The sequence below is a fragment of the Erpetoichthys calabaricus genome, chromosome 1, assembly GCF_900747795.2.
Source record: "Erpetoichthys calabaricus chromosome 1, fErpCal1.3, whole genome shotgun sequence".
Classification (NCBI taxonomy): domain Eukaryota; kingdom Metazoa; phylum Chordata; class Cladistia; order Polypteriformes; family Polypteridae; genus Erpetoichthys; species Erpetoichthys calabaricus.
In genome coordinates this window covers 233,521,638-233,546,736 of record NC_041394.2, presented here as the reverse complement: position 1 = coordinate 233,546,736, position 25,099 = coordinate 233,521,638, and the positions used below count along the sequence as shown (strand labels likewise).

The following is a 25,099-nucleotide window of genomic DNA, read 5'->3' as shown; positions in this document are numbered from 1 at the left end:
TCATCTTCGTATGACAGTGGTGGCTAAAGACCCTGATACAATTAAAACTTGAGAGATACCCCAATTTAGACTCTGACTAGTATAATACAGAACTGAAGGAGGATGTACTTTCTTTTTCCCTATATATTTATGGTGCAGAAAAAACTGCATCAGGAGAACTGTCCACATAAGTACAAGGAGAACATGGGCAAAAACACAGCATCAGAACTTTAGAGCTAACCTCTGCACCCTTGCACCGCCTGCAAAATGTCCTAAATCATTTGAGAAGTAGAACATCTTCTCAGCATTGACTATTTTCTTTGAAGGAAAGGTCAGGATTGGAACCCAGTTCACATCTTGTACCTATATGCATCAAGCCATAAACCAGCACGCGTCGATTCTGAACAACTATAAGAAATAAACTGGAAATGGACCAAGTAGGAAATGAGAGACACAGTTCTGGAAGCCGTGAGCTTTTAAATTTGTTTAACAAAACCAAGTCGCAGCACGCAGCTAAAAAGCCTGATCACGGAACGATTCCTCTTTACTCCCGATGACGGAGGTATGTTTTTCAGCACTTGAACTGGGGTTGTCCTGCAAAACTGCACGCAGCAGATTTCAACGACTGCTGGTAACCCGCGCGCAGACGAATGAACGGGCTCACGCAGACAGACAGGTGCCCACGTGTTGCCTGCTGCTCCGGCTCTGTGCTACAGGTGGCTTAACCTGAGCGGCAATTTCCTCGCCCCGTCTCGAACGTGATCTGCCTACAACACCGCCGACGGACATAAACTGGGTTTGTTTTTGAACGAACAGGCTTGCCTCCTTCTAAACTCCGCCCCCCGGATCACTGTTAGGAAACAAATCTGCAGTAACTCGACGTGTACAAGCAGCGGCGAAAGCCACCTCGCCTGTTGATTCTTGTGTCTGTTTCGTCCCCCCCCCCCCCTTCCCTCCATTGATTACATTTACCCAGGACATCTCTTTGTAAGATGCTGGACCCGTCTTCAAGCGAGGAGGAATCCGACGATGGGTTGCAGGAAGAGGACCGAACGGACCTTCTGTTGCCTGTCAGTTCCCCGCGAGCTGCGCCCGCGCAAGGGCGCGATTCTTGGGATGAGAGGCGAGCAGGTAATGCGAGACCGGCGAGCCCCAGTCCCTCGGTGAAAAGCGACAAGGAGAAAGAAGAGCAAGAACGACTGCAGCAAAAGGAAGAGGAGGAAAAGAGAGCTCGGCAGATCTATGTATTTGTGCTCAGGTGCATCGCCTATCCATTTAACGCCAAGCAGCCTACGGACATGGCCAGGAGGCAGCAAAAGGTGAGTTGAGCTCAGTCGCCACGTTAAACACACTTGTTTGACCAGGAGCACACCTGTCAAAAAACCGGCTCTGCTGTTTAAAGAGCTCAAATGACATAAAATGAAAGAAGGAAAGTCTTAAAGTTGCCCGGAAGGTCTCGCGCACGCGCGTCCGCACCTACACACACCTGACACACACGTATACGCCGTAACTTTTAGACCAGAGCAGCGCTTCCTATGAAGGAATGTCGGCGACTCGGAAAAAAGTAAGGAAATGTGCAGGGAACATGCAAACTACTTTCCACGCTGCTTCCGTCAGGTCATCAGTGGCGGCGAAGTGCTTCTTGTCGCGCCCCCTTCTTTGTCGCCTGCGTCTTCTGGATGTTCACACGTCTGATTTCATCCATGTCATTCTGCTTTTCCCAGTGAGAAATACACCTGAAAAGTAGTCCATCTGAAATGATGTCAGGTTCATTGAAGCACGTAACGTCTTTTTATTAAATACTTTCGAGTGTGCGTCCGGCAGACGGGCTCCCTTTTAGCAGGCTGAAGTGGTAATTACAGCTTAGCTATTTTTACTTGAAACACCTACAGACTACTGGATTTTTTTTTCTTCCCTTGGAAACGATTTGTTTACTGCGGAATCCCACACGCAATCACTGTGTCTTTATCGGAATCCGATCGCCCCCATCCTCTTTTAATTCCAGTTTCCCTTTTGTTTTCTAGGCTTTTTATCTAAATCAAGGGAGGCGAAATAAATTAGCCGAGACGAGTGATGAGCAAAATAACGATCCTGGAGGCAGAAATTTTATTACTGACATTAAAAGTGCATTTTGTTTATAAAGCGCCGGAGACCACGCATACCAATATATAACAGATCTGTTTTTTCTTCTTCTCAAACCTAATTTTTTATAACACAGGGTATCATGGGGCCAGAATCCACCAGAGGGTTAACATTTGATCTTTGGTTCCATGTGTTTTTTTTTTTTTTTTGTGGTAAAAAAACGCACTTAAACCTTACGTTTGTTCCAGACACCTGTAGAGTTAGAAACAACTCTGCAATTGGTGCCTGCCTTAATATCTCAGTGTCGGTGATTAAAATGTCTCGACCACAATACGTGATTATAATTGCTTTAAAAACACTGATTTCAGTTCAGCAATATTCCAGACGAAGTCTTTAAACTAACAATACTTTTAAAAGAAGTCCAATGGTGTGGCAACCTTGAAATTTATTACATATATATATATATATATATATATATATATATATATATATATATATAGGCATAGATATGCATTTTATAATCACCTTTTCTGTCACTGTGTAAGAGGGTAGTCTAGAATATTGAATGGTTGTGTTCACAACTGAAATCTGGCATGCCAGCTGGAACAGGAATTGGCTGATTTTTTTTCTTCATTCCTACTAGTAACAAACTGGGAGGGATTGCTTGTTGGTTCATGTGCTTCCCAAACTCGATCCTGGGGACCCACTGTGGCTGCAGGTTTTTGTTCCAGCCAGCTTCTGTTTTTAATTGGTCTCCTGGGCTAATTAAGTGAACTGTTATTTCCCCAAGTTCTGTGTTTTGGAAACAATATAGAAATCAGAAAACTAAGTTTGGTTAAAAAAAAAAAAGTATTGAAATGTACCAAGCAGTTATATGGGAATAATGTGTCTTTTTCATTTTAACAATATTTTCATCTTGATTTTCATTTTATTTTTCCAGGTGTTGCAATTGTTTGATCCATTATTTACTAATTAGTGGGTCGGACACTAAAGTTGTTGCAGCCTTTGATTATTCAGTGTTGTTTGCCTGGGTGTCTGCTCTGCCCGTTTTAATTGCCATTAATAAGACACAACGAAGGGGAAAACTGCACAGAAAAAGGGCAAAATATAATGAAATCAACAAAGAGAGTTAAGCATTTAAATCTATAGCAAAAGCAGAAATATTTCTAAATGTCTTATAAATGTAAAAATCATGCTGCTGTGCCTTTCTGAATGTAGAATAAGAGAAAAAAAAATTGCTAATTAAATGAGATCAGAGTTATAAGGTGTTGTCACTGATTATAAATTTGGTTGGAACAAAAACCTACAACCACAGTGGGCCCCCAGGACCAAGTTTGGGAAACACTGCGAAAAGTCCTGCATATATTGTGACCAAATTAGTAACCCGGGTGTGCATGCATTAAAGCAGTATAATTATTAAAAAGGAAAGGAAGTTTTCAAGAAAATGTTTGTAAAGTCAATGAAGATCACTGGGTTTAGCAATTAGCTTACTTTTTTTTGGACTGTGTTGACCTGTGTTGTATGGCAGATTTTTGAAGGATGTGCATGGAAAAGAATATTGTTTGGCACTGTACAATTTATCTAGTGATTGATTATGGAATGATTCCTTATCTCAAGGGATGCTCTGTAGCTACAGCGTTGAATATAGCAGTACAATAAGGTAGCCACTTTTTATCATATACTGTAAGTGTAATTTAGCAGTCTAAGACCTATGCTCCCATTTCATGCTGTCACTTAGTCATTCAAAGAAACTGTAAAAGTGTGGAAGCATCATGTTGTTTAATATCTTGCTGCTAATTTTCTTTCATTTTGGTTGGAAAAATAAAGCTCTTCTCGGTATTTTTCGTTGGTAAATTTCTGTCATGGGTGAATGATTGTAGCTGTTTGGTACTGCGTAGGATAATCTAACAGGAATACTTTTGCATTTTTCTTCAGTAAAACTTGCTGATGTATCTTTGTAATTGGAATACATACATTTAGTGGTCTACATTTTATAATCTAGTTATCAGCACATTGTACATATGTCCTTTGTACAGTTGGCTCACACGGGAGAGTAACCTGTCCAAACATTTTCTGTCTTCCTAATCCCATTTGAGGATCATTGGGCATATCCTGGCACAAGCAAACACAGTCAACAGTTATCCTACCCTACACATCTTTGGAATGAGAGAAATAAAACTTGTAAATGTGAAAATATAGACATTGTGCTACTGCATTATTATTTTGTTTTTAGATTTTTAAGATTTTTTTTGGAAGGGATCAAATACTAACATGATGGTCTCTTTCTTTTATAATATTCAGTCTTTTTGTACATCCTTTGACTATGGTCTAAATCACAGACTTTTAAAATGCAAGGACATTGAGGTCTCTGAAATTTTCTAATTTATATTAGGGATAGTTATGTTTCCAATATTTGGATCCTTTTGTCTTTTTTTATTTTTTTTCTTTCTCTTCTTAATTGATCTTTCCTAGGCGTAGAATCCAACCATGCATAACGTAATTGACAGCAATTGGTGGCATTTTGCAGACATATTAATAATATCTCAATTTCATCATCCATTGACAGAAGCCCTATTTGATGAATTGATACAGGGGTAAGCATTGTCGACAGTTATTTTGCTTTGTTGTTAATGACATGTTTGTAAATCTAGCAAAGTTATAAATCCAATTGTTGTACGAAGGTGTGCATGTCATGCTGTTAATATGATAGCAGTTCAGTTTTAAATTTCTTTATTGATACTTTTAAGGAATACAGTTAAAAATTAATTTGCTAAGTCTTGATGAAAATGTGAAAATATACAGTATCTTAATGAATGCAATAGGTAGGGGTCAGATTATGGAGAAAATATGAAAGTGTTAGGATTAAGTATTGTTTACAGCCAAGATATATATTTTAGCATACAGTATGTTAGATGTACCATCTCAATAGTTTTTATTATTTGAAAAGGATGGAATTATTTCAAAGCATCCAATTTTTTTTGCATTTTATTTATTTTATTAAAATGAAATAACATTCAATACAAGCAAGTCAATTTTAACAAAACTAGGTTTGAAATGCATGAACCCCCACCCATGAGAAAGAGATCTAGGCCAGCATAGTAAAACTTTAAACTAATAAAAATAAGTAAATAGATACATTAATAAATGAATAAAAATAAATAGAATAAAAAAGAGGGGAGAGAATCTGCTTCCTCAATTTAAATACTTATTCCTAAATGTTATTAATTAGATTCTGCCAGTTTTTGAAAATGTGTTGTGTACAGCTGTTAATGGATTAGAAGGGATAGTGACACCAAGGCTGTCTGAAAGGCATTTAAAGATTTTGGTCCAAAACTATGTTAATTTGGTACACGCCCAAAACATATGGCCCAGCGAGGCTGGAACTTGATTGCAACGTTCACAGGTTGGATCTTGCCCTGGAAACATTTTGGACAATTTTAAGCAAGACAGATGTGCTTGATATATAATTTTAAGTTAAATGGTTGTAGAGTGAATTCTGTGCATTGCTACCTTCCACTCCTTCTCTGAGATGTTGAGTGAGAGATCCTTTTCCCACTGTACTCTTAGATTTTTGAAAGGGAGGTACTGTAAAATGTTTTTATATAATACAGAGATGATGTCTGGTTTTAATCGCTTGTATACTTGCTGTCCAGTTGCCATGCCACCTTAGGTCTTTGTAGGATTGCCCTTTGGACATGTGGATATTTTGAATTCCAAATAAATGAGGTTATGGTTGAATCTAATTTCTTAAAAAATGATTTATTGATGTATATTGGAATATTTTGAAATGGAAAAAGAAGCTTAGGAAGGATATTCATCTTGACAGTTTTAAAGTGAGATGAAGGGTAGACCATCTATTCAAGTCTTGCTTAATTTTTTCCATACAAACGGCAAAATTTTATTGATAAAGAGATTTATGTTTACTTGTGATGTTTACCCCTAGGTATTTAAACTGATCTGTGATGATAAAAGGGAAAGTGTCCAATCTAATATTGCGTGCTTGAAAATTCACTGGGAAGAGCACACTTTTATTCAAATTAATTCTGAGACCAGAATTCTATAAGTGCTGTTAGGACTGCAGCCACAGTATTTTGTGGATCTGATATATACAGTACAATATCATCTGCATATAGAGAAATTTTCTGTTCAAGTCCTTCTCTGATAATCCCCTTTTATCTTCTAATCATTTCGACAGTGAACTGCCAATGGTCATTGCAGGAAACAATGGGAATCCTTGTTTAGTACCACATTCTAGTTTGAAGTAGTCTGAATTAATGTTGTTAATGCAAACTGAAGCTTCTAGACTGGTATACAGTAGTTTGATCCATGCACAAATGTTCGGGCCAAACCCAAATTTCTCCAGTGTAGTGAAAGGTAGTTCCATTCAACCATATCGATGATAATAATATCTCTGGGGTGTTAGATTTTGTGGGTGAATATATTACATTAAACAGGTATTGAAGATTGGAAGCTAAGTGTCTGCCTTTAATAAATCCAATTTGGTCTTGTGATATTACCGATGGAAGCACTTTCTCAGGCCTTCTAGCTAGGACTTTGGAGAGTATCTTAACATAATTATTCAAAGTGAAATTGGTCTGTATGATGCACATTGCAATAAGTCCTCATTTTGCTTAGGAAAGACGGTAAATATTGCTTGGTAAAAAATTTGAGGTAGTATTTTATTGTCTCTTCTTCTGTAAATGTTACTAATAAAAGGGGAGTTAGGCTAATTGAGAATTTTTTATAAAATTCGGCAGGGTAGCCATCAGGGCCTGCTGCTTTCCCACTCTGAAGTGAGTTTATAGCATCTAGAAATTCTGATAGTTCCAGAGGTTTAACCAGTTCCTCTGCACTGAGAGTATCTATTTGTAGTACCTGTAACGCATCCAGAAATGCATTCAATTGTGTCTTGTCTTCTATAAACTCATTAGAATATAAGGACATATAGTAATCTCTAAATGCGTACATTATATTTTTATGGTCAATAATATTCTCTGTCTTTGTTGGTGATTGCTGGGGTTGCATTGTTAATAGGGAATTCATTCCCGAGCTCCCGATTACCGGGAGCCTGGGATTCCCGGACGTTTCCCATTCCCGGGAATGAAACTGATGAAATTCCCGGGTGAACGGGAACAGCCAAGCTCGCATATATAGCATGTAAAAGTATAAAAATCAATCAAGAAATAACAGAGTTGTAGTTGAAAATAATTAAGGTGGCACCATTGCTGCAGCTTGCACTTCATCAGACAACAGCTTTGAACAGCAACTTGAAATTGCAATGTGTCAGTCTGTTGCATCTGCATTATCTGTGCCAAGAAGCTTGCCATCACAGAATAATGACAAGAAACTGGATGCATCAGTAAAAGCTGAAACGGCGGTGTTTCAGAGCAACGGCAAGTGCGAGCGTTGTTTAGAACAAATGTATCAGTATCTGATGACTGTGCCGCCTACTTCAGTGCTGCCTACTACTTTCTCTGCTCTTATTACTGCAATTAACTAGATACATGTACTTATATGACAACATGAACTGCTTGTAGTTAAGATTAGTCTTTCATTGGTGTCCACATATTGCAGTAGTTTTATTAAAAATAAATGTCGCTTGCTCTAAAACCGTTCACATGTGAGATGCCCGTGCACTGTGTCATTCCTGGGAATGACATGCGGGATTCCCGAATTCCCGGGAATGGAAAAACCCATCCGGGAATGTATTCCCTAATTGTGAACTTCCTGCTTGTGGATTTGTTGAGCTAAGATCTTATTAGCTTTCTCTCCATGTTCATAGTTATGATGTTTTGATTTAAAAATGAGTTGTTCTGTTTTTTTAGTTGTCAGGAGCTTGAGTTCTGAATGCAGAACCTGCCTTTTCCTGTGAAGTGCCTCATTTGGACACTTGGCATGTTCTTGATCTATTCTAGTAATTTCACTGATTAGCTCTGATACCTTCTTGGTTTCCAATTTACTTCCATGGGAAAGATATGAGCTAATCTGTCCTCTTAAGAAAGCCTTCAGGGTTTCCCAGAGTATTCCTACAGACACCTCTGAGGATGTATTTGTCTCTAAAAAAAATTGATTTGCTTGGATATAAATTCTGTACAGTTCTCGCCTGCTAATAAAAGTGGGTTAAGACACTAGCTGAGTGTGTGGGACATAATGATTTTAGCTCAATGATTAAAGGGGCATGGCCGAAATAACAATAGTGTCATACTTACAAGATTCAATCATAGGCAAGAAATTGTTATCTATAAAGAAATAATCAATTCTTGAGTGCACTGGTGAGTAGAAGAAATATGCTCTTGAGTTTGGGTTTAGAAATCTCCAGGGGTCTAATAAGTTGTGATCAGTTACAAACTGTGTAATTGTCTTTGCAGATTTAAAACACAATTTAAAGTCCCCAGCCATTATAATTTTACTAGGGGGCTCCGCCCCCTGCTCGCTTCGCTTGCCAACCCCTGGTCTTGGGTAACCCGAAATACATTTGAAAGAGATTACTGTCTGTGTTGGTAATTGTTACATATGTATCATGTCCACTGTCACGATATGTCTAGGTCTATGTAATATATGTAAATGAGAATAGCAGTGTGTTATGCAAGTATAGAATGTCTTTGAGTTTGCGCAGATCTATGTATGAGATATATTGGAGTGTAAAGGCGTAGATGACGTACATAGGATATCTTTATACACAATATTTGTAGTAAAGATGGCGTGTTGTCCTTGAATGAGTATTGAGCCTGTGTTTTCTGTGGTTGTACTGTTAATATTGTATTACTGTAACGTGATTCACATATGTTGTGTTGCACTTACTGTTAAAATCACTTATTTACGTTAGTTGAGCTCTTTCGTTTCTGAGCCGTGGGTACTTCGCTTGCGGTGTATAGTACAGAGGGCACATGCGCCTATCTCGGGTGTGACTATGCTGTGCTTTGTGGACGTTTGGGGACTCCGTACTTTGTCTGGTTTGACTGTGGGGCGGGACGCCGAAGCCTCTTCTGTTTGTGTTTTCCGTGAGTACATGGAGCTGTGACCATGTCTCCATTAGTTATATGTTGTTTACCGTTAGTAAGATGGATATTTGCACTTACTGTTAATACGGAGCGTTTTCTGTGGTTGTACTGTTAGTAATGCATCACTGTAATGTGATTCACATATGCTGTGTAGTTTGGACGTGTGAGGATGCCGTATGTTTAATACGGAGCGTTCATTTATTCTTATTACCCATCTGGTGTCGAGCCTGTGTTTTCTGTGGTTGTACTGTTAATATTGTATCACTGTAATGTGATTCACATATGTTGTGGAGTCCGGATATTTGGGGCTTTTGTACCATCTCGGGTTTTTGCTTGCGGTGTTTTAGACGCGCGTGGACCATACTGTAATGTGCTTAATATTGTATTACTGTAATGTGATTCACATATGTTGTGGAGTCCGGATCTGTGTGGTTTCTGTACTATCTCGTGTTTATGCTTGCGGTGTGTTATGGACCACGCTGTGTAGTGTGGACGTTTAGTTCAGAAGCGTGTTGTAGGCGCCTGCGCCTTTCGTACTTTCCCACGCCTTCCGTACTATCATTGTGGACCTGTGGGGCCTCCGTAGCCTCTTCCGTCTGACTCTGGGGTGCAGCGCAGAATCCTCTTTTTTGTGTGGCTGTGTCGTTAGTCGTTAGCTATGGGCGCGTTGTTGCTTCATGTCTTATTTACGTTAGGTGAGCTCTTTCGTTTTTGGGCCGTGACTCCTTCATTCGCGGTGGATCACACTTCGCTTGCGGTTTATGAGATGCGCGCCTGCGCACTATGTCTCATGGTCCCATCGCCGTGTACCTGCGTCCATATCCAGTTTATTCTCGGTTAGTAATATGGATGAGTGTTCACTCTGGGAATGGATGCAAATATGTTTTGGATGAAGTCCCTGTCATCCACATTGGATGCATAGATATTTATCAAAAAACAACATCCAATTTTTAATACAGGATAGGGGGCAAGCTTTTTGAGAAGTGGTTGAGAAGTTGGTCTTTCCTCTTAGGATTCAGCTGAAGTAAGTTTTCCTTCAGGACAGCAGAGTGGCGCAGTGGATAGTAATTCTGCCTCAAGGATCCACTGTACTGTGTTTGAATCATATGCCTGGTAATTATTTCTGTACAGATTGCATGTTCTTCCCATGTCTGTGTGTGTTTTCCTCCAACATCCCCTAACATGGATGTGTTCATGAGTGGGCTTTGTGATAGACTGGTGCTCTGTCCAGGGATTGTTTCTGCTTTATAATTGATTAGAATGTTATGTTAAATTGCCTTCTTACAAGTTCTGATTTGCCCGAGGTAGGTGGTGATCATGTCACCATGTAATGTGCTTCCAGGAGCTTTTTTTGATGGCCCATTAAAAGCATGCCCTGCTACATTGATACTCCTTAAAGTGCATTTTTTTCCATTTAAAACAATGGACAGCATGTAGTCTGAGAGATAAGGACTCCTCCATATAAAGCAGATGTGAGGTATTCCTACATAGCTGGAGTGTTTGTATTCAGACAGTAGCAGCATGGAATAGCCATGCAGAATGATACCCAGCATCACCAATTATGATACAGGCAGTCATGATACAAATCAGATGTACGCTGTAGGTTTGACATCCTGAATGAGAAAGAATGGGATAATATGATTAACAATTAGTTGTGAAATTTCAGGAGTTGAGTGAACTGGGAAGAAAACATGTATCGAGATTTGGATATTGCAGTCAGATTAGATATTGAGACAATGCTGGAATATAATGTAGAATCTGATAAACTCTTTTGACCTATGGCCAATGGTTTATCTTGTCCCTAAGAATATTCCTGAAGCTTGGATATACAGTAAGTGCTTTCCTGCACTTATGTAAATTCATATGTATGACCTTTAAACTACTACTCTTAAAGCATGGAATCAGTTCATTTGAATCAAATGTCACAATGATAGTGTTTATCAGACATCCATTGTCTGGCCCTACTGTTTTCCAGGAGAGCGTTGTATAGGTGTGCTAGAACATATCCTGAGTCTAGGTCTGAACTAAGGACCAATTCTGATTGAAGCACCAATTCATTACATTCATGCACAAGCACATCATCTTTTCTGTTGGGCTAATTTAATTTGACCAGTCTGCCCAACATCATGCCTTTTAAATGTGAGAGGAAACAAAAGTTACCAGAAATGTTCCAAATGCATCTTGGATGAGTATGCAGACTCTGCATTAAAAATTGCCCACTTGACAATTGAAAGGTGATCTAAATGCTATGAAGTGCCAGCACTACCAGATTATTTACTCTTATTCTGTGTCAATAATATGTCTTTAATGCATTTCACAGTCTTTGGTCAAGTTGAAGCACAGACGGTATAACTGCATCCAAACAAGGTCTATGAGATAAAACTCCTTCAAAGTCAAGGAACCTGACTCCATATTTAAAGATTTTTTTTCAGTTGAAAACATAACTGTAATTGGGATATAGATCTCTACAAAGCTGTTCTGTGATTTGTTAAGATAAATCACGATTGCACATTTAATTCTAGCCCTTTTAAATGTGTGAATTGTACAGTTTTGCTTTTTAACATTAATATTAATGTTTTTAAAGGGTGGCAGTATTATGGTAAATGCTATGTAAAAATTATGTTTAGATTTCTGCATTTGTTTTAGGTGCTAGAATGGATATATTGAACTTAAAATGTACATATTAAACGACTTATAGATGGGGTGGAATAATTCCTAGGGCTAGGCAGTTAATCAATAGAAAAGATTTTTTTTTACATTAATAGAGCAGTTGTATTTTCCAAATGGATTCAATGGAGTCCCACTATTTGTATTTATCTACTTATTTAGGTTATTTAACAGTTGAAAATTGTTAACCCTATATTATAAAACCTTGTGGTCTTAATGTGTTGCTTTGGTTTCGTGATTTTATTTCAGCTGTGTGCTTAATTACTTAAATGCTTAACTAAAATCATCAGTTGGGTTGTTTTTAAACATTTTAAATAGAGCTGGTTCTCCTCAGTATTGTATAGGTAATATTGCCTTTGCTACCACACATTGAGTGGAGAACGCTGACATGTTGGGGATCAGAGACTGTTGAATTAGACACCCAGCTAGAAGACTGTCTGCATGACAATGTATTGGAAATGTCAGCCGGCAAGAACTGTATCATTAAGCACACCATCTGCCTTTGCTCACCTCAATAGTTTCTATCAGAACTGAGCATGTTGAAAAGTTATAGAACATGAACCTCTCCCCTTGAGTATGTCAGCAACTTATGTGATGGACTGATTGGGGTATGTAACCCCCATTCTTCTCATTATTTGATTAGATTGCAAATAAAGTTTCAACAAGGTTGGTAATTAGAAACTACTTCTGGGTTTTGATCAAGATAATTAATATTTTGTTTAAGTAACTGAAACCTACAGACATAGAATCATGCCATAAAAAGCATTGCTCACCTTTGTGTTCAAAGATAATTTTTTACCAAATTGCAATATTTAATGATGGAGTAGTCTGGCAAACACAGTGGCAAAAGTGTACATTGAAGAAACAGCATCATCTTGTGTAGCTGTAGTTATTCATTAAATGTATAATTCTGACCAGATCCTCATATAATTTTGTAAAGAAAAGGTTGCTGTAGTATGTTCCCTCTTTATGTCAATGGAAAAAATGTGATATGCATTCTGGGAATTTTCAATCATTGTAGCCCATAAGTTTTTTTTTTTCTTCATCTTTCTAAACAGTTGAAACGTTCTGCTAAATTGTTCATGTGACATTTGTATTTGCAATGTGTCCCAAAAATGAACTGGATTCAGACTGAACAATAAAAGTCTTTTATCACCCATATATCGGTGTAAAAATGTCATGTTACACATAATAACTTGTATCACAAAAATCTCCATCATGTATCGATGTGTTTGTAGCGTTTGGAATACTCAAATTTTGAAGTTGAAAACAGTGTCGTCAGCCATAACGCATGTCATTACAGTAGAGACCCATTAACTCACACAGGTTCACATCCAGAGCTCTCAAGACAGTGTATAAATGGGAATGCACTTTAATAAATAGTTAGTTCTGTAAACTGCAGCGAGGCATTTGCTTTTAGATTTTAGGGTGCATAGGCTAATTATTGTCAAGGTTATAGAGTACATTGCAACAGTACTTGTATTCAAATATTATTTAATAATAATAATGTTGAATATAAAAATATTTATATAGTGCTTTTGTCTCTACTTAAAGTGCTTTTCAAATTGAGTGGGGAGCAATTTCACCCACCACTAATTTGTAGCATCCACCTGGATGATGCTACAGCAGCCATTGTTGTGTCAGTATGTTTACCACACAGCTATTAGGTGGTGAAGTTGTGAGAGTGAGAGAGCCGATTAGAGGCCAGATGAATAAGGGGCCAGAGTGACTAGTCCATGGATGGCAATTTAGCCTGGACATTGGGATATACCCTGCTTTTTACAAAGGATGCACTGGATCTTTTATGACCACAGAGAGTCAGGACCTTAGTTTTATGTCTCATCTAAAGGAAAGCACAGTTTTTACAGCACAGTGTCCCCATTACTGCACTGGGGAATTGGGATCCACATTCATACCACAGGGTAAGCACCCCCTGCTGGCCTCACCAGCACCTCTTTTGTAGCCGATTGAGCTCTGAGAAGGACTTGCCTGCATTCAATGGAAGTAATGGGATGTTCTCCTAGTTGGTTCTTATCCTGAATTAAAATGCTTAAGTTGCTTTAACTCTTCCAGTCATGACAGATGTTGTTCATTTTGAAAACATGGTGTAGTACATTTTTTTAACCCCCCCAAAAAAGTACAAAAATTTTTTAATTCTGATATAAAAATAAAGTGTTATTTATACCACAATGTTTTTAAACCAAGAATTTTCAAGTTTCAAGGACCATTTCATATATCACAGTTAAAGAAATGGTGCTGAATGAAACCTAACAGTAAGCAAACTTTTTTGGAATGCCTAGCAAAACAGCTTTTGAGCCGTCATCACCTGACTTATTTTTAGAAGTTTGGGTAGAAAGTGCAGAAACTGTTTTTTCAGTATTACTTATTCTTCTAATTTTCTCCCCAAAAAGAGAAAAGTAATGAAGATGTAAAATTGCTGAAGCAGTTGGAAGAAATTGAGTTTTATCTGCTAAAGCGTGGCATATATTGTAGAATAGCAATGTTGGTCCCTGTTGAGTAAATGGTTTTTCCAGTTTCATATAGTATAACACTTCTCTAAATCGCTGAGATGTAGGGGATGGTCTCTGGTTGTCCTAGCTGAGTTGAATTAGGCAATTAGTGAGAATAAAGATGGATGTATTTGAGTTTTTATTGAGGGAGGAAGTTTTATCTAGGATAACTTCAGATTGGCTGGTACATGGGTGAGGGTGTACTAATATTCCAAGGGCCTTGGCCTCAAACAGGTTTAAGTACTGATGTGCCAAAGAACTTCAGAAGCTAAAACTTGTATTCTAAAAGAACCTGATGCCTGGCTAAATCTCTCTCTTAGCTTTGGTCTAAACCTATAGGTAGATTTTTTTTAGGTGAGACTGGGGAGGTGAATGTAGTATAATATATGAATCTATTAGTCTTTTTTGTTCACAGACTAAGGAGGAAAGTATTTCTTGTAAAGTGGTTTTCTGATGGATATGTGTGATTCTAGGTATAAGGTACTCCTTACATTGACTTATTGTTAGTTGCCCTGTAAACCTTGTTGTGACTTTTGAGATTACTTGTTTATCTGCTGGGTTGTTGAATAGCAATGTCTGTTTAGTATATAAATGAGGTAGTTTAGGGGAAAAAAGTGTTTTTGCAGTAATTTATGTTTCTGATAGAGCAATTCAGATACAGTAATGCTAAAGTATTATGTACATACAAGTCTCTAAATGTCTCTATTATGCTCATGCCAGAAACTAACGTGCTCAATATTTCAATGAGGGTGGAAACTTGATTTGCTTTAATGATGTTAATTCAAAATGCCACATGTACTGGTTCCAAATTTTAATGAGTTTTGAATTAAAAGATTTTTACTATTAAGTGACAATGTGTTTATAAAGGAGCAAACTAGAGAGAATGTAGAAAGGAAAAAATATTACTCTCTCTTCACGCTAACTTACGCTTGTATAGGCTAAGAGAGAGGCAATTCAACCTTGAATACTCTCGCCTGAGAACATGCTACCCAATATGTTCCAAATCCTGTTAGTACCAAACGTCTTTCAGTCTTGCATCTCTGAAAGAGTTATTTTTCACAAAACAAGACCAATACTTATTCCAAAAATATGTATATAAGGTTTTTATTATATAAACAAGACTGAATTGAAAAATACAAAAATATTTTTTAAATACTTCTTATCTACCAACAGTGTTGTAAAATTAACTAGTAAAAAAGCTCTGCATAATGGTGTTGATTTGTATACAATTGTGTTTGAACAGGTCTTTGAAAGATTGAGTAACTGTGGATCCTAAATAGTAAGTTTAATAGGTAAATTGACAAAAATAGTTTTGTCAGTAATAAGATTCTTTCACTGGCATTTATCTTCAACACCGTAATCTGTTTTTCCATTACCAATTACACATTAAAGTGAAGAGTTCAGGATAGAGAGGAAGTTACATATAATCTGTTTACAAGACAAACTTTATTTCCTTTACACAGAAATGATGCAACCTCTTAACTTTTACACAAACAAGAAGACAATGGTTCAGTGCCAAGTGGAAAGGGGTGAGATTAAAAGGGGACGTCCTATTTAGACACCACAACATAGAGAAACAAGCTAGTTTTATATTATTTGTGCAAACCAAGTCATGCAAATTAAATGTACTAGTTTAATCTAGTTAGTAAATTTCCCCTTGGGATTAATAAAGTATCTCTCTATCTCTCTATCTCTATCTCTCTCTCTCTCTCTCTCTCATCCCCCCCGAGGTCACCAGGGTTCTTCCATTATTGACACTGTTAGATAATGTTTTCCATATATCTTCGGTTTTCTCTCTAAAAAAAATGCAACTTTTATGCCAAATGTACTTGTGGCCAGGCTCTTTTGGTGCTGTCCTGAATGTAATAATAATACTAATAATTAGAAAGTAACATCTTATAAACCCCTTCTGTCTCATTTTAAATGTTTAATGCTTTTATATGTACTTTCATGTTTCCTTTTAGTTACCATTTTGTTTTGTTGAAAAGATGACAAAGCTGGATGGAGCTGAATAAGTCATAACCTGCACTGCTGGAATAAGTCTAGTAACTGTTGACATTCAAAAGCACTGTATTGTTGCTCTTGTAATATAAAGCCCTAAATGGCCCACACTTTATCAATTATAGGCTTGCAAATGCAATATAAAGCATTTGGTGGGTGTTATTCTAAAATTCAAAGCTTATATGAGGTAAACAAGAAGCCTAATGTGGGATATTATTCTTTAGCTGCATTGGCAGCAAATAAATCCATATGGGAGAGATTATATTACATGTTTGTTTTGTACACTGAAGTACATGACAAGTATAATCTGGGGTGTACAGTATTACTGCCAGAGGACCATTCCAGAACCTTATCAATACTGTTTCAAAATGACAGTTAAATTTGCAGATCGCTTGGTTAAGATCCTCCCTTCCAGCATTGATTAGATTGACATGGATGTGATTTTGTTGTGGATAAATAGTTGACAGAGTTTTGTGGAATACTGCACATATAATAGAATAAGTATTGATTATAAATATACTATTGAAGGCTGACGTTAGAAATAATGCCTTATGAAAAAAAATTAGTATTCCAGTGGACTTGACATTTTCCACAAACAATATACAGAAATAATTAAAAACAGAGGTTGCTGGCTTACACAGTGTGCTTTGTGAGTGATGTACATATCAAGAGATTCTATGCTTAAGATGTGCAATTTACATGTGAGGCCACTCTAGAATTCTGTGTACAATTTTAGGTCTCAGTATTACCAGAAAGACACAACTACATTCATAGAAACCTAGGGAAGAGATGCTCAACTTATTCTCGACTGAAAGATGTTAGCTTTGTGGAATGTTGAATGAAATTAATTCTTTTAAACTTTGAGCAAACACAATAAGAGAACATATTTTCTTATTTAATTCTCTTATAAAGTGTATGCCACACTGTTCACTTAAAAATTAGTTCTTCAACACTAGTATTGGGTTATTCATGCAAGCTCCGTAAGGTTAATATTTAACTAATATAGAAAGGAGATAACTTTGACTATGTCGAACGGATTACTTTACATCTCCTATTCTTGTCAAAGTTTCATTTTATGCTTTTAGACAATTAAGGAAGAAAGAAATCTGTTTTCAATAATCAAAAACACTTGTCTAATTTGACTAAAATTTTTAGAATGATATTTATACATTCTTTTTTAACAAAATCATCACACAAGTACCAACCTCGTCTTTATAATATCTCACAATCTGCCCTTTTTCATTGTGGCTTGATTTTATTTAACAATGAATGTTTATTAAAATCAGAAAATTAATATACTTGCAATTTTATATTGCTATGGTTTGTTGAATTATCCAAAACTAATACCCTGTAGTTTATTAGAGGGCAAATAAAGGATTTACTACATGAACATGATTTTTAAGGGCTTCCCTCCACTTATGTGAAAAATCGCTATATTTAAGCTAACAAAATATATTTCTTCTATGGCTAATAAAGGAAGACATTATCCTCAAATGGCATGTCCTTCAACATGCATAATGAAAGTCAAGCATATAGAATATCACCACAAACAACTTTTCAAAGCACTTGAACTATAGTCCATATCAACAAGAAATGAATGCAAAAGGAGTTAAATACTAGGAAAAGCATACAGAAGTTTATGCTGTTGTGCATTTGTTGTTCTTTTTTCCATAAACACACTTGTTAATTAATGTATAGTGCAAGAAAGAAGAGTTGTATTTTAGTAGCAAACATTAATCCACTTGTGTCTCATCAGGAGAGTCAAAGCTAATTGTTCTATAACTGGCTATAGTCCCTGACTGAAAGGTCTTTCTGTAACAGACGACAGAAAATGTACATTTACATTTGGCAATTTATCGTACTGTAGATAATTTAATTTTTGGAAAGTCCTGATGCTAACATAATTATAAACTTCAAGTGTTTAAATGCATGCATTGTTTGAATATGCTAATGATAAAATGCTACAAAATGAATTTTATACTCCAGTATTGAAAATAATGTACTAAATTACTAAATGAATGATGTTACACCAGTTGGTACAGCATTTTAATACATCTGGGTCCTCTTGAATATTGCATATTTTACTGTTTGTGTTTGAATGACAGCAACACGCAGTCTTGACATATACCTACCTAACTGCTTGCTCCAGAAACTAAACACAGGCATTCTAGGAAAGGCTGAAGAGTGTGATCTCTTAGTAACTGAAACATACTGTTTAGCCTGCTTTGGAAAATAATAGGGACAATTTCCATAATCTTCCTGTCTTGAAATTCTGTTCCTTGCAGTATTGATGAAGCATTTTAAATAAAACCACTCTTTGGTATTTAGTGCTTTCCTCATTTCTGTCCTGACCTCCTCTACCCTTGCAGCCTTGCCACTGCTGAGTGTGTTCTCAAAGAAGAGTGTGGCCACTGCGTTTAGAATTTTAGAAATGCTCTTTAAAACCTTTCTACAATATCATTCCTAAATGTAAATGTTCCTTTCATTACTGATCCAGCATTTGCTATGCCTATACCTTATCTTCTTGAGTTGATGATCAGTTAGCCAGAACCTCATCCTTACTCTATGAAAGTCTTTAGTCATATTTTGACAAAACATCTTCTACACTTTAACATTAAATGTGGTCAGCTTTGTTGCTAATGCTGTTTTTGCCTACTGTGGATTGTCAATAAAATCTAAAGATTCAAATTTAAAATTTAATAAAAAGCCTCCATGGTTTCAAAGAGTGCTTTCAAGGTCTGCTGCCATGATAGGTATTAATCACCTGAATTTAAGAAATCCAGGATGCTCTGAATAATTGCTAGGCCTATAGATAGATAGATAGATAGATACTTTATTAATCCCAAGGGAAAATTCACATACTCCAGCAGCAGCATACTAATAAAAAACAATATTAAATTAAAGAGTGATAACAGTGCAGGTGTACAGACAGACAATAACTTTGAATAATGTTAATGTTTACCTCCCCGGGTGGAATTGAAGAGTTGCATAGTGTGGGGGAGGAACGATCTCCTCAGTCTGTCAGTGGAGCAGGAAAGTGACAGCAGTCTGTCGCTGAAGCTGCTCCTCTGTCTGGAGATGATACTGTTCAGTGAATGCAGTGGATTCTCCATTATTGACAGGAGCCTGCTCGGTGCCTGTTGCTCTGCCACAGATGTCAAACTGTCCAGCTCCATGCCTACAATACAGTCTGCCTTCCTCACCAGTTTGTCCAGGCGTGAGGCATCCTTCTTCTTTATGCTGCCTCCCCAGCACACCAGCTGCTCGCGCTGTGAAGAGGGGGGCTGAATGCACCCCAAGGAGATGCGGTTGCTCCTCCCGAAACCCCCTCTTAAATGGCAATAAAATGGGAAACAAGTGCAGTTTTTTTTTTTTTTTTTAACCTCCTCTTTACTCGATCAGCTGCTGGCTTGCTGCTGCTGCCGTGCTGCGTGATCTGCATCTCTCGCGGCGCTTTGAACATTTAAAAGCCTGTACATCAGCTGTTTTTGTCATCTACTCTTTGTCTTTTATTTCCGGCCCCATGCCTGGTTAAATCTCTTGGCACAAGGTCTTGTCTCGCGGGACGTGAGTTCTTGATATTTTAGTTTAGAATTTAAAAATGGAATAAGAATCTGAAAATCTAACAACATCACTTTAAAATTAGATAAATTCTGCAAAGAATGATACCAACATAAATATGTAGGTTTTAAAATAAGCCCGATTTAAAGCGTGACAAAAAACGTGACATCAAAAGTCACATAAAATCGTTGCACTTTTAGGCTTAGGATTTTATATATATTAATATATACATTATACTGGAGTATATATATTTTTATATATACGGTAATATATATATGAGTATACTGTAAGGGTGAAAACTGAGCAAATATTGCTTTTCTTTTTATTTGGATTATATATATATATATTATTATTTTTTTAATTTTATAAAATAGAAAGTCAAACCATCCATAGAAACTAGTGTGGTACATCAATCAGAATCAGAGACTATGCCACAAGTTAATTTTCGTATTAAATGAAATGCTGTAGATCTAAAATAACTACAAAATGAAGTAGTAGTCTTTACAATGTTTAATGAAGCATGTTTATAGTGTAAATAGTCCACTCATGTAGTCTCTGTTTTCTTATTTTTATAGAAATAGAAGCAATTTTAAAAGCCTGAAAAAAAAAATACACACACCTGAATTAGCATGCCTTCTTTGATTGAAGAAATGTTCTTACATAATGTTTATTACTCTTATATTAGTAACTATTACTATTTACGTGTATGTCTATATCAGTGTGTACAAAAATTCACCCTTTTTATTTAATGGCGTAGTAAGTTTTGACCCTCATTGAGTGCTGGATACCCCACTGCCACTACCACTACCCATCTTAAACCTGTGTTGTCCAGTTCATTCTGCGTTCTTTATCCTACTGCTTCTTCTGTCTTCTACTCTCCAGATTGACTTTGCTCTGTCTGAAATATTGTATAATATAATCGTCAAATGAAGTTAGGAAAAATGGGACATTTTTTAATTAACTTACACTCCCAGAACAATTATGTAGTTTTGTTTCATAAAGGCTAATCTTGCATATCCTGTCACATTCCATGATTTCCAGTGATTTCCAATTGAAGACTTCATTTGCATAATGTTGCCGAATCAGGAACAGTTGCGACCTAATCTGACATTCCCAGCAACTCAGTCCATCCAGCATGTGACTTACCTTGATAAAGTCAAACAGGCTTGATTTTGTCTTAAGTTGTGGGGTTGGGCTCATGTTTATGTGAGAGCTGAGAACTGTAAGTACTTGTCTGGTAGTATAATGCATGTAATACAGCAATGAGCACTAAGGAAGGTGGGCATTTTGAATGTTGCAATTAGAAGAGAGTCTCATCTGTCTGATTTCTCATGTTTTTACATACCATGACAGAATAGACAAAAAGGTTAGAGATTGTGATGGAGCTCACTGTACCTATAAAGTATTTGTATAACATTGACTCTGTGATGCAGAATGTTATATAATTTGGAAATGTAAAATTGTGCTGTAAAATCATTAAATTTGTCATCCTTGCAATTTCTAATCCTGTATTCGGACATCCTTAAACAACACGATCAGCAACATCAGTCATCAAGTTTGAAAAAGTCATGTAATGTGACTCCAGCTTAACACACAAGGTTAGCCATATGCTGACACACCGTTTAATGCTGTTTTCAGTGTTGCTGGAATAGGCTCTGGTTTGTGAAACTTTAAATTGAAGACTTTTAAGATAAATTGGTTATTATTTTGCTTTACCACTTTATAAGAAACTATTCCCATGTAATTTATGGTAGTGTTTCTTTGTAATAAATAGTTTTAATTTCCCCTTGGGGACAAATAAAGTATCTCCATTATAACCACAAGAGGGTGCCCCGGAGCCCAAACCACAGACACAGTAATTCCCAACATGTTTCTGGGATAAAATAAAATATATTTATTTATCAAAATCACCCTTCTCAAAGATCATGCAGAATAACAATAAACTAAACCAAATCTTCTTTTCTTCCCCCCTTCCTCCAATTGAGTGTTGCCCGCTGCCTCCCAACTTTTTTTTATATCAGAGTAATTGTGGTGTTTTTCATTTTTTTTGGATGTGGCAATTTGCCCATGTCTAATATTGAAGTGATTAATATTGAGGTATTTTTTTTTTTTTGGTAGCAGGCAGTGTTTAATCCTGTATTAATATTTTGTAGAAAATATGTGAAATACAATCTTGCCAGTGGGAAGCACCCAAACATCCATCCATTTTCCAACCCGCTGAATCCAAACACAGGGTCACGGGGGTCCGCTGGAGCCAATCCCAGCCAACACAGGGCACAAGGCAGGAACCAATCCCGGGCAGGGTGCCAACCCACCGCAGAGCACCCAAACACTGATTAGAAATTGCCACGAAGTTGAGAAGGTATCACATCATAAATAGTAATTCTCAAAGTTTCAATAGCATATCTTATCTCTCACACTAGTATTTTGTGTATTATGTTTTTAGGTAATCTACTATATAAAGTTGAATGTGTGGTTTTGCATCTATCTGATATATAAATCCACGACACTGAGCCTGAACACTGCCAGATTTTACAGAGATTCCTCATTTGTACAGGAGAAGACTGAAGGCCATGTTTTGTTCCAAAATTTAGTCAGTGCATACAGTGCAGTGCCAGGTACCCCACATGTGTTTGTCCTGTATGCAAATCCAGATTTTGCACAAGTCTCCTATTTTTACAGGGTGGCATTATCGGCTATGTTTTGTTCTGAAGTTTAGTTGGTGCCTTCATCCGAGCAGCTCTAGGTACTCTTGCTAGTTGTATAATAAACTTAATTAGTCCTAGAAATTATAATAAAATAGCATTGACATTTCATTGCTCATAGTGTTACTTTGCACAAGCAGAAGATCATGGTGGCTATGAATGGAATTTGTTTGCATATCTCTTTAGAAAACTGTAACCTAATATCTCTTCTTAATAGATAAGATGCTCGATTTAAGGGGTCATAATGTAAAAGGAAAAAAGTAACAAGCTAAAAGCCTTATGTATACTGCTGTGAGCAGGAAAAAATATTAGTCTGGTGTTTACAACAGTCACATAATGCTCAATCTGTGTGTTAAAAATTTAAACATTTAATTCTGATATTCTGAAGTTGCTCATTGGTATCCAATTATGCACAAAACATATCATTTTATTCCTGAGTTTATATATAAAAATAATACAAATTCATCACCTTGAATGCATTTATGTGGAGGGAGCCATTTGATTGCTGTCTGGTCCTAACCTTACCATACAGGGTTCATTATGTTTACACAATTGTTTAAAATACCATGTCCACTTTTAAATAAGATTTGTTTGTTCACTTTCTCATTTGCCTATCCAACAAATTGCCAATGCACTTGACTCAAACCAGGGTCGGGCAGCACTGTAGGAAGTCAATGGTTATAATTGTGTGGAGCAAGATCTTTGTAGTCTATTGTAATATTTAAGCAATATTGAAATTATTATGATTGAGGAGCAGGTGGAAGGTCCATTTCTTTACAAAACAAGATAGGTTTGTTTTCTTTGTTGTTAGCAAATCTTTATTTTCTGACATTTTTATATCTCTTGGCCTAATGTGGAGTACTACATTACATTTGATTTAATCAAGTCTCCCTCAAGTGTAGCAGCCCATACATGAAAAGAAATTTTTAGCTTCTTCCAGTACCTTTTGGCCTTTTTTAGGTAATAATCTAATAGTGGAATACATTCAAAGCTCTGCTGTTTATGATACTGTATATCCATACACAATTAAGCAAGGCTTTATTTGTAGCATGTACTAGAAAATTATTGTATATACTGTTTATTTTAAAATACATTCTTGTTTACTATGTAAAGTACCAAGTGATAATGTACTGTATGAATATTGCTACAGTAAATAAAAGCATATATTGGTTTATAGAGATTGATGGAGTGTTAAAGTGTTGCTAGTTGGTGCATCATGTTTTAATATTAGAGAGCTCAAGGCAGAATTGAGTAACTGCCTAAGCTGACTTTCACTTAAAGTAGTATACTACAGTACCTAAAGTATACGGACACTGAATGTGCATAGAGAGAAATGAAATTGATGTGCTGCATAAGGAATAGTTATTAAGCACTTAAGTGTTTAGTGCATCAGTACTTCAATATAACATGTCCTTCTAATTCATTGTGTATAGATAATGTTGTGAAATCACATTATCACAATTTGCACATTATATTTAATGAAAAGGTCTAGGTGTAAAAGTATTCAGACCTTCTTGTATTCACTTAATCTTTGACACCATTCACTTTAACTTAAATCAAATGCTCCCACTCATAGAAATTCTAATACCTTCTTAATGTTAGACTATATAGTTTGCCCTTACACAGGATTAAGTTGATAAATCTAAGTACTATATTGCTGTGCAGAATGTAGCTTGTACATTGTTATGTTATTTCCATCTCTCCCCAGTATAAACAATACCATAAAGCTACTTCATGGGGACCACAGTGTGGAAATCACACCAGTGGCCTGATGGAGGTCATTGCGTAGGGCTCTGGCAGTGCTCCTCCTGTTCCTCCTTGCCCAAAGGAGCAGATACTGGTCCTGCTGATGGGTTAAGGATCTTCTACGGCCCTGTCCAGCTCTCCTAGAGTAAGTGCCTGTCTCCTGGAATCTCCTCCATGCCCTTGAGACTGTGCTGGGAGACACAGCAAACCTTTTGGTAATGTGCCATCCTGAAGAAGTTGGACTACATGTGCAACCTCTGTAGGGTCCAGGTATCGCCTCATGCTACCAGTAGTAACACTGAACGTAGCCATGCAAAATGTAAAACTTTTGAAAAAACAGTCAGAAAAGATGAGGAGCGAAAAATGTCAGTGGCCTCCACCTGCTAAACCATTCTTGTTTTGGGGGTCGTCTTATTGTTGCCCCTCTAGTGCACCCGTTGTTAATTTCATTGACACCAAAGCAGCTGAAACTGATGAACAACCCCCTCTGCTACTTAAATGACCAGATAAATATCCCATACGTTTCATTGACTTGATGCTACACTCTGATTAAAAAGTGTGACTTTAATTTTTTTGAGCAGTATATTTTGTTAATATAGTTTTTCTTTTTTGTAAATATATATGACTGTTCGCTAAACTAATTTACTGTATATCATTTTAAAAATAGCCTTACTGTTATCCATCTTTTCTCTTATCCATCACAGCCTCGGTCCCGACCCCTGATGGATAATCAAGGTTTCCAAAGTTAAAAAAAAAAAACCTTTATTGCTGTACTGGCAGGTACAGAAACAAGATTTTTTTCTGAGAAGGGGATTATCACCAGATAATCACACAGCTTGCAATTGAC

General features: G+C 36.8%; 1 protein-coding gene across 10 annotated transcripts in view; it reads left to right on the top strand.

The window, feature by feature from the left end:
• The first annotated feature begins 470 nt into the window (after positions 1 to 470).
• The window catches only part of cadps2 (Ca++-dependent secretion activator 2), an 874,989-nt gene continuing 850,360 nt past the window's right edge, over positions 471 to 25,099 (top strand). For 3 of the 10 annotated variants that reach the window (XM_051929759.1, XM_051929771.1, XM_051929749.1), the window contains exon 1: positions 480 to 1,298. In XM_051929759.1, coding sequence (XP_051785719.1) covers positions 972 to 1,298 — 327 coding nt within the window. In that variant the 5' untranslated portion in view covers positions 480 to 971. Of the gene's footprint in view, positions 1,299 to 25,099 lie in introns of all 10 variants that reach the window. The other 7 variants (XM_051929778.1, XM_051929757.1, XM_051929801.1 and 4 more) reach the window with 5 other exon arrangements.